Source organism: Xyrauchen texanus, chromosome 9 (genome assembly GCF_025860055.1).
Source record: "Xyrauchen texanus isolate HMW12.3.18 chromosome 9, RBS_HiC_50CHRs, whole genome shotgun sequence".
Taxonomy (NCBI): Eukaryota; Metazoa; Chordata; class Actinopteri; order Cypriniformes; family Catostomidae; genus Xyrauchen; species Xyrauchen texanus.
In genome coordinates, this window is record NC_068284.1 from 17,275,092 (window position 1) to 17,291,063 (window position 15,972).

Consider the following 15,972-nt stretch of genomic DNA (forward strand, 5'->3'; position numbering starts at 1 on the left):
GGAATATACACATAAAAAATTGGGTTCTGACCAGTGTAATGATCGCCAAGCTAATTATAAGGGGATGATGTTCGGCTGGGGCACCCCCTTTCAGGAGTGGTGCACAGAGATGGGGAGGGTGGTGGCTTTTGAGGAAGTGTCATTTAGAAGACTGGGTAACTTAGATTTGTTTGTTGGGAAATGGGGCAACTATTTGGAGTTTTTGGAGGGCTCTCAGGGAGGGGCAGTGGAGAGAGAGGTAGAGGTATAAATGTGTGTGATTATATATATATATATATATATTTTTTTTTTTTTTTCGTTTTCTTTTCTTATGTGTATATACTCATGTGTGACCACAGGAATGTTTGTTTAGGGTCAGGGCAGGGTTGGGGATTGGGAGGGGTAATTGGGAGGTTTAAATGTTGATTATATGTATATTGCTTGTTTTCCTTTTCTCTATTTACTATAGGAATCAATCAAAAAATTTGAATTACAAAATTTCTACATAACAGCCCACTGCGACTTGGGACTAAACATGAAAAACCCAGTAAATTCATTAAGCATCTTACCTTTTATAATTTAAGAAACTGTGAGGTATCCAAATTTTAAAATGTTATTTACAATGATATTTAAGATCTTTTTTTCTTCGATTATTTTAATACTTCTTCAGTTTTTTCTTAAGAACAATCTTAAGAAAAAAGATAAGAACTTTAAGAAGTATATTCGGGAATACAAAATATTACAAATTATTATAATAAAAACTTTTTTCTTAAATTACAAATTAAGAAGAAAGTGGTAGTTAATAAAAAATGTCTTCTTAATAACGCTTCGTGAATCCTGCCCCTGTTCCTTGAAAGGTTTATTAACATTAGCAAACTTATGACCTCTACCCTTGATATATTTCGAGCCTCTCTCTTTTACACTAATTAACCAAAAATATTCATAAGTAATTTTTAACATGCTTGGGAATTCACAAAGAAAATCTTCTGAACATACCAGAAAACACATTTGCTTAACAAACTACAGCAAATTATTTGATATAGTTGAAGATGATACAGTTAATAACCCAACACACAGTAACAATAATTGTAAACATGCTTAAAGGAAGTTAAACAAATTTGTCAGAGCAGATTAATGAGAAAAGGGAAGAGAAAAGACAGGCAGCTGTGGTGATTGAAAGCCCAGCACAATTAGTGGTGGGATAATTCAGACCTACCATCCTCGTTGGTACGGATACGCACAGCTGCACTCTCTGGGCCAGGGCCCACATCGGTGTGCGCTCTCACCCACAACTGATACTCTGTCCACTTCTCCAGACCCTCCAGTACATAGCTGGAGGAATCCGCTCCAATGTCTGTCAACTCATGGCGCTCGGAGTCTTCACCGTTTACCGCCTGGTAGCTGACTGTGTAGCGCACAATAGCGCCATGGCGGCTAGCGGCTGGTGGGGCCACCCAACTCACCTTGATGCTGGTGGAGCTCAGACTGTACAGGTGCACGTCTTGGGGAGGGGCAGAGGGAGCTGCAGGTGGGGGCAAGGCAACGGAGGGAAGGCATCAAGCAAAATTAAATAACTCAAGACAAGCTCACTTCTGGACTGAGAAAGGTTGGCATTACTAGTGTAAATTTTTTACAGTTTTTATACTTCTAAATTTAGTCAATGAGTATGTATATACCTTAAATGGTTTTCCTTTATCGGGCCATAAAGTCAAACTATTTAAGTATAAACTGATCGACACACCTTAATTTTTGCCCATTACTCCGATATCGCTCTGTATGTAAGCACTTACTAGCATTCTGACCGGTTAATACAATGAGCACAAGCGTTGTGCGCATGCATGTTTACGTTTCTATGTCAAAAGGAGAGAATAATCCGATGATTTCAAATATCATGTAACTGATTTTTTTTACGTTGTCTGATTTTTGGAATAAGCTGATTTTTGATAGTCATTGGTGTGCATCTAAATGCACTAATTATTTTATCATGCCATCTTCGTTCATTTTATTTCATGTTACTCTTGACTGAAACGGCATACAAGTTTAGTTGAAGGAAATTATAATTTAGTTGATGAAATGGCATATAAATTATGTTGACACATTTTTGTTTTTCATTGTATTATTTTCAAAAGTATATCTTTATAAAAATTGTTTAATTGGCATCATATTGCATCTTTTTCATCTCATCTTCATTAGAGTTTAAAAACCCCTTCGTCAACAAACATTAAAAGCTACTGTATACACTGGGAATTGCAGGATGTCTTACTGCTGATGAAGCAATGTTGGGTCTCTGTCTAATATCACATTAGAACTACAGGTGAAACTCGAAAAATTAGAATATCATGCAAAAGTTCATTAATTTCAGTAATTCATCTTAAAAGGTGAAACTAATATATTATATAGACTCATTACAAGCAAAGTAAGATATTTCAAGATTTATTTGATATAATTTTTATGATTATGGCTTACAGCTTATGAAAACCCCAAATTCAGAATCTCAGAAAATTAGAATATTGTGAAAAGGTTCAGTATTGTAGGCTCAAAGTGTCACACTCTAATCAGCTAAACACCTGAAAAGGGTTCCTGAGCCTTTAAATGGTCTCTCAGTCTGGTTCAGTTGAATTCACAATCATGGGGAAGACTGCTGACCTGACAGTTGTGCAGAAAACCATCATTGACACCCTCCACAAGGAGGGAAAGCCTCAAAAGGTAATTGCAAAAGAAGTTGGATGTTCTCAAAGTGCTGTATCAAAGCACATTATTAGAAAGTTAAGTGGAAGGGAAAAGTGTGGAAGAAAAAGGTGCACAAGCAGCAGGGATGACCGTAGCCTGGAGAGGATTGTCAGGAAAAGGCCATTCAAATGTGTGGGGGAGCTTCAAGGAGTGGACTGAGGTTTCAAATGTCGTATTCCTCTTGTCAAGCCGCTCCTGAACAACAAACAACGTCAGAAGCGTCTTACCTGGGCTAAAGAAAAAAAGAACTGGTCTGTTGCTCAGTGGTCCAAAGTCCTCTTTTCTGATGAGAGCAAATTTTGCATCTCATTTGGAAACCAAGGTCCCAGAGTCTGGAGGAAGAATGGAGAGGCACACAATCCAAGATGCTTGAAGTCCAGTGTGAAGTTTCCACAGTCTGTGTTGGTTTGGGGAGCCATGTCATCGGCTGGTGTTGGTCCACTGTGCTTTATTAAGTCCAGAGCCAACGCAGCCGTCTACCGGACATTTTAGAGCACTTCATGCTTCCTTCAGCAGACAAGCTTTATGGAGATGCTGACTTCATTTTCCAGCAGGACTTGGCACCTGCCCACACTGCCAAAAGTACCAAAACCTGGTTCAATGACCATGGTATTACTGTGCTTGATTGGCCAGCAAACTCGCCTGACCTGAACCCCATAGAGAATCTATGGGGCATTGACAAGAGAAAGATGAGAGACATGAGACCAAACAATGCAGAAGAGCTGAAGGCCGCTATTGAAGCATCTTGGTCTTCCATAACACCTCAGCAGTGCCACAGGCTGATAGCATCCATGCCACAGCGCATTGAGGCAGTAATTAATGCAAAAGGGGCCCAAACCAAGTACTGAGTACATATGCATGATTATACTTTTCAGAGGGCCGACATTTCTGTATTTAAAATCCTTTTTTTATTGATTTCATGTAATATTCTAATTTTCTGAGATTCTGAATTTGGGGTTTTCATAGCTGTAAGCCATAATCATAAAATTATATCAAATAAAGGCTTGAAATATCTTACTTTGCTTGTAATGAGTCTATATAATATATTAGTTTCACCTTTTAAGATGAATTACTGAAATTAATGAACTTTTGCACGATATTCGAATTTTTCGAGTTTCACCTGTATAATCTGATGCCATGCCTCCAAGGCAATGTAGGTTTTCAAGTTGAAGTCAACTTTGGTTTTGAAAGCTTCTTCAAGCTTGGTTTCACCATATTGTGGTACTCATTGCTTTCACTTAGATTAAGCACTTAGAATTGTATAACCTGAAAACTACATTAGTTCTGATCCAATGTATTGCACAACCCATTCACCTGAAGACTGAGGCTTAAGTACGTCACTACACAATCAGTCAGTTATTCTCATCTCTGATAGAGTGTTGACAAGCAGGGGAAAGGCCATCAGTTTGTGTATTACCTGGCGTTCACACATTCTCAATCTGCCCATTGGCTAGGAGACAGCAGCCCGCCATGTGTCAGAGTTCCAAGTGTCAGTGAGTGTGGCAGCTGATTCATCTGAGAGCGTACTTGGCCATCCTGCCTGCAACAAGCATGTTGCTAGCTTCTTTCGGCAGGCGTGGTGCCTGAGATAAGCGCAGCACTAGTACAGCATATTTAATCAAGTCTGCATCCGATGGAACTCAGGTAAGTTAGCAAATTAAATGTTCCTGCCAACTAGGGCTGGGATAAATGATAATTTTTTAAACGATTAATCTAGCGATTTATTTTTTCGATGCATCGATTAATCTAACGATTCATTTTTTCCCAGTCCGATTCGATTTCGATTCGATTAATCGACTTGTGACAACACCGGTAACACCGGTTTCATCGGGGGTGGGGGTGTATAAAATGTAAAAAAAAAACATTTGAGTTTGATTGACTGGCGATCTGATCAATCAATCATAATACGCCATTTTTGTCCGACAAAGTAGTCAGGAAAGAGAAGATTAACGTCGGTGGATTTGAATTTGAATAATGGATTGTAGGCTACTGTACTGACATCTTTAACGGTTAAAACAACAGCTACATTCATGTTTAGCCTATTTGATGCTATAAATTAACCAAGGAAAAGATGATCGGTTCACGAGCAGCTTTAACTGAGGCAATCTGTCACGACACATTAAAGAGCCACAAAATAGTAGGCCTATTTATGGTTTAATTTTCTTTGAATGACCACATTTGAAAGTTGAGACTTTATTAAATGTTACCTGCTTGGTCCTGTCTGTTAGCGCGTTGTCAGTGTCCTCTATGTATTTTTCACGACATTCATTCATAGCTATAAGCGCATTATTAATAGCTATAAGTGAAAACTGTAGGTGTCGACAACGTATTATAGCCTACTCCAACATCGAGTGCAAAGTGGGGAGTTGAAAAAAAACTTACAGTGCTCTGTCATCTGCAGCTGCAACTGCTCCCGGGTGGCGCCTCTTCAGATGCTGGTGCATTGCCGTGGTGCTAGAATGGAAGGCCATCTCCATTTTGCAAAGACGACATATCACGGAATTGTTTCCTTTTAAATGAAAGAATTCCCATACTTTAGAGGAACGAGTGCATGCCGCCTTGTACTTCTGATAGTCTGAGGAGCCACTCGTGTTGCTACTACGCTCCGGCGCCGCCATCTGTTTTGGGTCCGACGAATCGACGCGCATATTTTGCGTCGACGTATTTTTTTGCATCGACGCGATGCGTTGTCCCAGCCCTACTGCCAACACTACACAGTCCAGAGGCATTAAAAATTCACTACAACAACAATTTACAATCAAACAATGAACGTAAACCTACAAGGCATTCAATCATGCAGCTCTATACAATAAAAATATATGTGCGCAATAAAAAATTAAAACAATAGATAACTAAAAGAAAATAAGGAGATTTGGCTGAGAGGTGCACAGGAGGACAAAGAGAAAGAAGAATCATGCACTGGGATATTTTAACATGCTTGCATGCCTTTATTAACAACCAGAGCAGAGAATAAGAGAGACAGGTTTGTGACATCACACCGCTGTTTGTGCCCACGGCAGGATTGAGCATAAGACGTCTCTCATCGGGCAGTCCTTAATCTGACAACTGTGGGAGTTACTACAAAAGCCTGACGCTGAAATAGGCAAAATAAAAAAATGCAGTTACAGCTGTACACGTCGACAGATATTCACAATGTAAGATTGTGTTTCGGGGTCCTGACACATAATTTGTTTCCCACTCCTTAATTTTCGATGACATTTCCAGTTGTGATAGTTGGGACAGTTTCATAGTGACTGCACTTAAAAATATCAATTTCTAGTCAATGAAACATTTGAGCTAACTAGAAAAATATATATTTATTATAAAAAAAAATTCCATGACTTCTTCAGGCATAAAAATTCACATTTTTATATTCCCTGATATTTTACATGGATGTACACATTCTTAGTTGCGAAGATGGGTGCTGAGCCTATGACAAAATGGCAAAAATGCATAAATATCCTATGGATGAGTGATGCATGTCATGTTGAATGTTACCGTCTTAAAATTTCACACAACATAACATAATTTTTTAATTTGAACACCAGCCCTCATCTCATTTTCTTGACCAGTCTTCACTGCTCTGGTTTTTAACATTGCAGGAAAAACAAAATCACATTGATCACATTGATTCATTGGCTATAAAACCAAAATAATGATGACAAAGGCACAGGCAGACAACGAACATACCTTTTGCCCTTGTCAATGAACAAAGTATTCCCTGGCTTAGAAGTGTAAGATATTTAATGTTTGAGATGGCAGACAAAAGCTTTAAGAAAGGAGGGGGAAAGACAACCTTTGGTTGGCCTATAAAGATGGGTTGGTTTGTCTAGGTTAGTCAATATGATAAAGATAGAAGAGAGCACTCACTGGACTGGGCAGTCCTGGCACCAACGGGCTGTGTGAACACCCCCAGGCCCATTTCCGAGCGCGCCGCCAAGGAGAATTTATACAGAGTGTCTGGCTTCAGGCCTTCCACAGCATAGGAGCCGGCTGGGTTGAAGGTGACATGGATCTAAAGAGGAAATATCAAAACCCCTTTCAATCTCTGTGTCCTTCACTCAGCCTTACCTGCATATTTGTACACTTGACTAGTTTCCTGCATTATCAAGTGTGTGCACAATCCATCTGAACTCAATATATATGAATCTCCATAAAAACACAAATTAAAGCTAAAAAATGGCTTATTTCATAAGCACTGTCAGTGAGCACTAATAATATAATAGTATATTCTGATTTTGAAGCCAACAGCACTATCTAATTCAATAAGCTGACTCCAGACTTATTGCCTGCAGTCATTTCATGAAATGTCAATTTTGGCTATCTTTCATTTGTATCCATGGCCCAAAGCAACAGCTGTACATGTTCAATATCTGGTCTGCTAGTAATTCTATGTGAAATCAGACAGGAACAAGCGCTGACGTGATACCTTGTTGACTGAGTCAGCCTCCCAATAAAGCAGCTCATATTTAATGATAGGGTCCTGAACGGGCCACAACCAAGTCAGCAGGATCCGTGTATCCAACTCTGCCTCAGCCTCAAAGCTGGATGGCTGAGCAGGGACTTTGAGACAGAGAGACAAAGAGAATGGTTTAAATGTTATCAATAGCAGACGCATTAGTATTTTCAAGGTACTGATACTGACTGGCATAAATAAAAGCATTGATGTGTTAGATAATTTAGTCAAGCCAATTCCAATATGGTCATAACTGCGTTCAGATTACCAATGCTCGTCTGTTACTAATACATGTTAAATTAAATAGTCAATGGACCAGCTTGACCAGTGCAGCCATGAAAAAGTGACTGGGATAAACTGGCATCGTCACCAGCTGAGCCAGTTTAGCTGGTCTAAGCTGCTGGTTCAATTCGGGTAGCCACATTAACAAGCTTAAATTCACCTCCTTGCTGTGTCTTGACCTGCAACACATCAGAAGGGGGTCCGTCCCCAACAGAAGTGAACCCTAGCACACGTAGACTGTAGGTTATGTCTGTGATTAGGCCTGAGATGGTGGTGAGACGGCTGTCATCTGTGTTGTGCTTCTGCCACGCACTGAGAGGAGAGTCCAGGTCAGATGTGTAATATATGCGATAGCCTCTGATTTGACCATTAGGCTCCTCTGGAGGTTCCCACTGCACCAACATGGTGCTCGCACTTAGCATACGAGCCTGGACATGCAGTGGTGGAGAGGAAGGTGCCTGCTCGCCTGTCCGCGTCTCGACGGGGTCACTGGGTGGTCCCCGTCCAATGTTATTTACAGCCATGACGCGGAATTCATACTCAGAATAAGGGCTGAGACCACCGATGCTGTAACGTGTGGTGGCAACACCGTCCACCTCCTGAAAATTGGCATCCAAGGTCTTGGCCCGATACTGAATAATGTAGTATGACACGGGTTCAGGATTTCCAGAGTCCCATGTAAGTGTAACACTTGTGGCTGTAGTTTCCGTCACAATTAGGGATGTAGGAGGCTTTGGGAGAGCTGAGGAGTAGAAAATAAGGAAGGTAATGAAATGGATAACAGAATTTCTCAAGGTATATCTAGGCCAAGCTGCATACACTTTGTGTTTCTAAAATGGAAAAGAAGGAGCAAGAGGGGATGGTATGCTGGTGATTCAGGTACAGACCATGCCGCCTCATCATTGTGTCTTTAAGATTTGTGACTGGACTCTAGATAAATGTCTGTAACATTCTCCGAGTCGATATTGATTGGTAAAGTGCAAAGTGCAATCAATAGAGGCAGCCATGATAACAAAGAAACAAAGTCTGGAAAGGCTCTGTGCTGTCTGGTGGGACTAGCCACACTGAAACAGCTCCAGGCATCTGTTTTGGGTAAAAACAAGCTAAGAATAATCTAACGCCTTTCATTTTCTACAAGCCCAGAGAACAACGTGGGAAGTCCCTAAAGCTCAGTCAAGAGAGAGCAAGTATCTGTTTTTTCGTTTTGTGTATTTATCAGACACACTAAACAGCTGGTCAGAACCTAAGGGTTGTAGTTAGAAAATAACTTTTTCCATTCTCTAAAAATCTGTTTACAGGGTATTTTGTAAAATAAGAGTATCCAAAGAACCTTTTCTAGTGGGTCAAACATTAGATTAAGACCTATGCTATTTGTTCCTATGCAACATAAGTGCTAATATTACCATATAAGTCATGAGCATGGATTTTATACCTGCTTATTTCATGGCTCATTCTGGAAAAAGCACTCATTCTGGGATCTTACCTTTGACAGATACTTGTGCAGTTGCCTCAATCAAACCAAGAGATGAGATGGCCACGCAAGTGTAGTTTGTAGACTGCCGGATGTTGGTGAGCTCCAGCACATTGCGTCCAACTGGCATCTCCTCATCCTTGGTGAGCTCCACCTCACCAGCCATCCATTTGACATAAGGCATGGGGGCACCAACTGCCACACAGGTGAGGTTGACGCTGCCCCCTGGCATCACCTCATGATTTGTGGGTGGGATGGAGAAACGGGGTGGTACTCGCCGTGCTAACAGAAAAAAGAACGTTGAATGTGAGCTATCATTTGTTATAGATCGTATGGTCAGATACATTTCACTACTTCACAGGTGTGTATACATTATACAGGGAACTCTACATGGGAAAGAATCTAGTGTGATTACTAGGGCTATGTCACTAACATGAACAAACTAACATAGTTGAGTTGACAGGTCAAATAAATTCCCTTCAAGGGCTGAGCCACCACTTTTTCCATTTGTTAAAGCCAGCTGCTTAACAACTGGAGGCAGGAAGTCAATACTGTCTGAGGCTCATATGTATGTGCAGAAAAGGGGAATAAACCAATATGTGTTGGGGGTAAGGTGAAGAAGGCATTGTAATGGTATATCTCATAGAGTGAGACATTTACATTCATGCCAAATGGGAGCTTAATTGAATTGTTTATTTGGAGAAAAACAGGCCAGCTGAGGCATCGTATGATGTGGAGTTCTCTCTGTCAGTTTTATCGCCCAGTGGCACTGAGACCTCAGTCTGTAGTTGCTTGGTCCTGCCTGGATTGAGGAAACTGTCAGAGACCTTGTGGGAGATGTATTGTACACAGGGTCCTCTCTTTGTGAGGCTCTGATATGCAGATAAACCTGACATTAAAACAGGTTCCCATGGAGACGAAAAGAAGCCTGTTGACACTGTATAGAGATGGGGAGGAGAGTGTGGAGGTATCAATGTGGAGGCTTATTGGAATTCAAGTCTGCCTTGACATAAATTGTCTTGACTTACTGCATGAGACAAAGCTTAAGATGTGTGTGGAAATAATCCACAAGGAGTAGCACAAAAGAAACGTCAACCTTTTCAAAGGTGATTCTGTTATCAGTGCAAAAACTAGACTGAATTTTCAGGCTTTTTCGAAAATCGCTCTGTTGTGTGGCACTGAGACTGAGCTTAGAAACCAAGCTGGTAGCTCTGTGGAATTTAATGGGATAGTTCAGACAAAAATTAAAACTCTGTCATCATCTACTTACCCTCTTGTCCATCCTGTATGGCTTTCATTGTATGGAAAAAAAAATATGCAGTTAAAAAGTAAATGGTGACACATCAACATACTATCTCACTCCTGTTGTGTTCAGTGGCAGAAAGAAAGTAATAAAGGTTTAAAATGACTTGAGGGGTAGAAAATTATGATAAAGTTTTTATTTTTTGGTGAAGTATTTTCCTTCCAAGGGATCCTAGCTTGAGATGCTTTTCTCTCCTATCATCCCAAAAATAGGAGTATAAAACAGCAAAACATTAAACAGACTATTCCAATTTGTGTTAATGACCCGCTGCCTCATGTCTGTCTATGGTGAAAAGGCATAGACAATAATTGGTTTTTGCACAGGTCCTCATGAAATTGCATTCCCGAATATGTTCTCTCTCTCTCGTTTATTTTCAGATACACACACAGCAACCAAGCTTGTTATTCTCCTCATTACATTCACACTGTAAAGGCAAAACAAAATACTTGACAATTTTTTCCTTTGAATTAGGCAACGTTAAACTACTTCAAGCCCACTATAGAAATGCAATTATTGTTTCTAAGAAATTTCTTATTTCTAAGAAATACAAATATTCACTTTACTGATTTCCAGTGAAGCCAATGATAATGACAGACATGGACATGAACATAATTACCATATTTTTGGTAGTGAGAATAAATGAGTGATGATTTATAGGACAAGAATTGTTAAGTGAGGGTAATTAAACAGCAGTGTATCACGATCATAATTAACACTGATGATATTTGTATTATAATGCCTCAGGAAACAGGGTGTATTACATGATTTTCCATGGATAAGACAAATAAATTATACATGCATTGTGGGATAAAGAAAGAGGTCACGTAATGAGGTAAACTTGACAAACAGTATTTTGACAGTATTACCTCTTATACTTATAACTACTTAAGAATAACACTATATATTGAAAACAAATTGGTGAAAATAAGATATGCGCTTTAGCATTACTGAAATACAAGATTACAGACAAATGTTTGTGAAGATTAAGGGGTTGTCTAACACAGATTAAGTCTACTTTGGACTAAACAGCATTGATAATCGCAAACCAGCACTAAAATTATTTTAGTCCAACACCAAGTGTCAGAGGGAGCACATCGTTTTGGACAACATTACAAGACTAGACATGATATGGAGTATCAGGCTCATGCAAGTCACCTGACAGAACACATTAAGGTTGAGGGCAGCATAGCAGAGAGAGGGAGATGCAGAACAGGGGCCACTGATTAAAGAGGGATCCAAGTGTCTGGCTTTGCAGAAAATGGTGAATAAAAAGAACCAACCTTCTCGATGGTCTAAGAGATGAGGTGAGAGTTTGACCAGGTGACATGATGGAGGTGAAATTGAAAGACAGATACAAATGTGAGACAAGAGAACATGAAAAGACATTTGTGAATATTTTGACAGTGGTTAGAAAAATACAATGGAAATTCAGTCAAACACCCAGACTTGGATTCAATCAATCAAGGTACTCACACCATATGGAAATGTTTTATGAGAAACTTACATGATGATGTATATGGTTTATTTGTATACATATCTCATACTACCTCTAGGTTTCATAGTATGGAAGTGGCCCATTTCATGGTATGCAACATGTTAATGATGAATACGGGACTGTCGGACAGGAATGTGTTAACTAATCCTTAAATATAAAACTTTTAAAAAAATGAGTATATGCAATAAATAATGTTTTGTTAAATTTTAGGGCACTTTAACTATTGTGTTAAATGTTAATGTATGCAACCTTAAAAGTATTACCAGTATTTCAGGAATCTTCGATTTGAATGTATATTTTCCATATGGCACTACAGATTGCTCCACTGATGGAAACTTAATCCCTAACATAAATGGTCCACTGAAAGTAACTCTACGAATACCTCGAGTAACATGTTAGTCTACAATAATAAATCAAAAACAATAGGACATTTATTTTGACAAATGTCTCTGTATATCTGAGCATACATAACTATATCTCCAGTGAGGCAATGTAGGCCATAGAGATCATCTGAAAGAGCCTTTGGCCAAATCCTGACATAGACTGACATATGAAACATGATACGTCAGTTAAAAGCTGGTTCGGAATACCAATGCAATGCAATGCTAGGATATAACACTATTTGAGTGACTTGAATATTACAATTAAACTGATGCTCAGCCATCGTAATACCCTCCTCAAATGTTGAACAAAGGTAAACAGACCCACACACGCACACATACACACAAGATATGGTAAAAGACAAGCGGGAATGAAGTGTTTGCCCACTTCAATCTACTAGAAATGTTGTCAGTTATAGGAGAAGAGTAAGCAAAGCAGACAGTGGTTGATATTTTTCCACTGTGGAATAAGCATTCACATATACAGCCAGTATACATGACTCTGATTCACCCTGTTGTTAAAGCCCTCTGTCAGACAGACTGAATTCAGAAAGAGAGAGAGAGAGGGAGCAATAGAGCATTTATACATAGAGCAATTATACAGCTCCCTTAAAACCACTGAGGCCCAGGGAAAAAGAAAGCAGCTATTGAAAATATAGATTCACGAATAGTTGTCCTCTCTCATCAACAAGGCATTTCTGTCCACAGAACTGCCGCTCACTGGATGTTTTTTTTGTTTTTGGCACCATTCTGAGTAAATTCTAGAGACTATTGTGTGTGAAAATCCCAGGAGATCAGCAGTTACAAAAATACTGAAACCAGCCCATCTGGCACCAACATATATATATATATATATATATATATATAACACACACATCGATCAGTCGCAACATTAACACCACCTGCCTAATATTGGGTAGGTCCCCCTTATGCTGCCAAAACAGCTCTGATCAATCGAGGCATGGACTCTACAAGACCTCTCTGATTTTGTACTGTTGGTCCAGCACATTCCATAGATGCTCGATCGGATTGAGATCTGGGGAATTCGGAGGCCAAGTCAACACCCTCAACTCTTTGTCATTTTCCTCAAATCATTCCTGAACAATTTTTGTAGTGTGGCAGGGTGCATTATCCTATTGCCATCATAGAATACTGTTGCAATGTAGGGGTGTAAGTGGTCAGCAACAATCTTTAGGTAGGTGGTACGTGTCAAAGTAACATCCACATGAATGGCAGGACTCAAGGTTTCCCAGAAGACCGTTGCCCAGAGCGTCACGCTGCCTGCACCGGCCTGCCATCATCCCATAGTGCATCCTGCTACCATCTCTTCCCCTGGTAAACGACACATATGTACCCGTCTGTCCACATGTTCTAAAAAGAAAACATGATTTATGGGCTTGCCTTCGCTACCCATGAGCATCAGTGAGACTTGGGCGCCCATAACCCTGTTGCCGGTTCACCAGTTGTCCTTCCTTTGACTGCTTTTGGTAGGTACAAACCACCGCATACTGGGAACACCCCACAAGACCTGCCACTTTGGAGATGCTTTGTTTAAGTCGCTCAAATCCTTACGCTTGCCCATTTGAAATTCAAGAACAGACTGTTCACTTGCTGCCTAATATATACCAATCCTTGACAGGTGCCACTGTAACGAGATAATGTTATTCACTTCACCTGACAGTGGTTTTAATGTTGTGGCTGATCAGTGTGTGTGTGTGTGTGTGTGTGTGTGTGTGTGTAAACATTACACAGTAAACATACAACATGTGCACAGTAAACATACTCATTCTTTATGATCATTTTTTTTTTCCTCCACATTTTAGAATAATATTTAAGTCATCAAAACTATGGAATAACATAAATGGAACTATGGGAATTATGTGGTGAATAAAAAAAATTCAAAAAAACTAAAAACTGTGTTATATTTTAGCATCTTCAAAGTAGTCCCCTTTTGCCTAGAATTTGTAGACATTTACTCTTGACATTTTCTACACCAACTTCTGGAGGTATCACCCTGGGATGCTTTTTAAACAGTATTAAAGGAGTTCACATCTATGTTGGGAGTTCCCATATACATTTTTAGTTTTATAATGAAATCAGTTAATATGGTGGCAAAGTTATATTTTTATCTACAAACTAATTTCAAACATTTAAGCATACACATTCAGATCAAAACATTTTTTAAGATCATGAGAATCATTTCAGTCAAGTGTTTCAAAACTTTTGACCGGTAGTGTGTGTATGTGTGTGTGTGTGTGTGTATATATATATATATATATATATATATATATATATATACACACACACACACACACACTGAGAACAATGAGAATTACAAATAAACTCAAAAGTCAAACATCCTTACAAAAAATCTAAACTAACTGCAAAGTTGCCGCTCATTCAATTTGCATGTGAAAATTATCAGTGGAAACTTTGCTGCAAATTTACCATGAACTCTCAATTTTCGTAAGGGTGGGCACAGAAATTTTTAATATAAAGAAAAGTTCCAGGTTCAATACAAGTTAAGCTCAGGCTAGGTCCACATTAATAATAATGGTCCGTCATAAATAGGTAATTATGCAGGACAAATGAGTAGTACTACATAGTTCCTACTATTAACTAATATAGAAACATGATTAACAAATCAGTAAGAAATAGCAAACTGATGACTGGGGTAGTTCACTGTTAGGTAATCAACAATTACTGAATTTGGTCTGCCTCATTGAGAACTATTAACTAACTCTGGCTAATTTAACATGATTTCTGTGAGATAAATTCTGGGAGCTGTAAACAAGGAATCAAACAAAACAATTTTTTGTGGTAAATCAAATTATGCCAAAATGCTATCAACTGAGCATAATTTGTACAAAACCTGGAACATTCCTTTATTTGTCATTAAATTAATGTCACAATGTAAAATTCATAGTCCTAAACAGAGACTTCATTGTCTTTCTACAAGATTTCATTTATTCTTTTTTTTGGGTGAAAGTTGACTCGTGAGATTCATCCCTTTATTGACTTTGATGAAACATGTTTAATTGCAAGTCATGGCAACCTCTTGTGGTTGTGTCTTAAGATGACGTTTGCAGTCTAATCCCATTGTATTGAATATTTCTGGTTGTTTGTTTGACAGTACAGATGAAAAGGCTTATTTTTCACCTCTTGTGTGACAATTACTGGGTGGCACTGTAACGTCACTAGCCAGAGGCCATATGGCAACCTGCCAAAAGCTCCCTGTTATTACCTGCATGGAAAGAGCTGAAGGCGTTGACACTCATAACAACAGTACTCCCAGAGTTCTGTTTCATAGACAATGTCTGAACGCCATTATACCAGTAAATCCACATATTAAAACCGTATTTAATTCTGCAGGTGTTCTTTGTGGCACTAACCTTTGGTTAACCCCTGGTTGTTTTTGCACTCTCATCACAAAGTTTTATAAATATGCATGTTTACTGGAACTGCAGTTGCTATGAAAGCAAAACATAGTAGGTAATGTATTTTTTCCGATACATTTTCCGGTGAAAAATAAATTGGACAAAAAAAAATTTGTTTACTTAAGCTCCACACCATGAGCAACTTCAATTCCGATTTGAAATGTCATATATGGTTCAACATGTGAAGACAAAACAAAATTGCAACATGGTCAAAACAAAAATGTGTAACATTGTTGAGGAAGTTGTTTTTATAGTGGTGGAAACTGGAGAGTATGTCTTACTTCGCACGTAGAGATTGGCCGGGGCGGAGTACCGTGTCCCAGCGCTGTTCGTAGCCACACATTCATACTTGCCCTGGTCCGATTCATCGCTGTTCTCAATCTGCAGAGCTCCTGCAGAAAGAACAGGGGAAAAAGTCACATCTTTTGCATATCTTGGC

The 15,972-nt window shown here is 39.2% G+C and overlaps 1 protein-coding gene across 1 annotated transcript in view; it reads right to left on the bottom strand.

Annotated features, from left to right (window-relative positions):
• Window positions 1–15,972, bottom strand: part of LOC127649257 (receptor-type tyrosine-protein phosphatase F-like) — a 168,050-nt gene that overhangs the window by 76,700 nt on the left and 75,378 nt on the right. Inside the window, 6 exon segments of the mRNA XM_052134281.1 lie at window positions 1,196–1,501; window positions 6,580–6,724; window positions 7,139–7,272; window positions 7,608–8,189; window positions 8,931–9,200; window positions 15,815–15,925. Coding sequence (XP_051990241.1) covers window positions 1,196–1,501; window positions 6,580–6,724; window positions 7,139–7,272; window positions 7,608–8,189; window positions 8,931–9,200; window positions 15,815–15,925 — 1,548 coding nt within the window.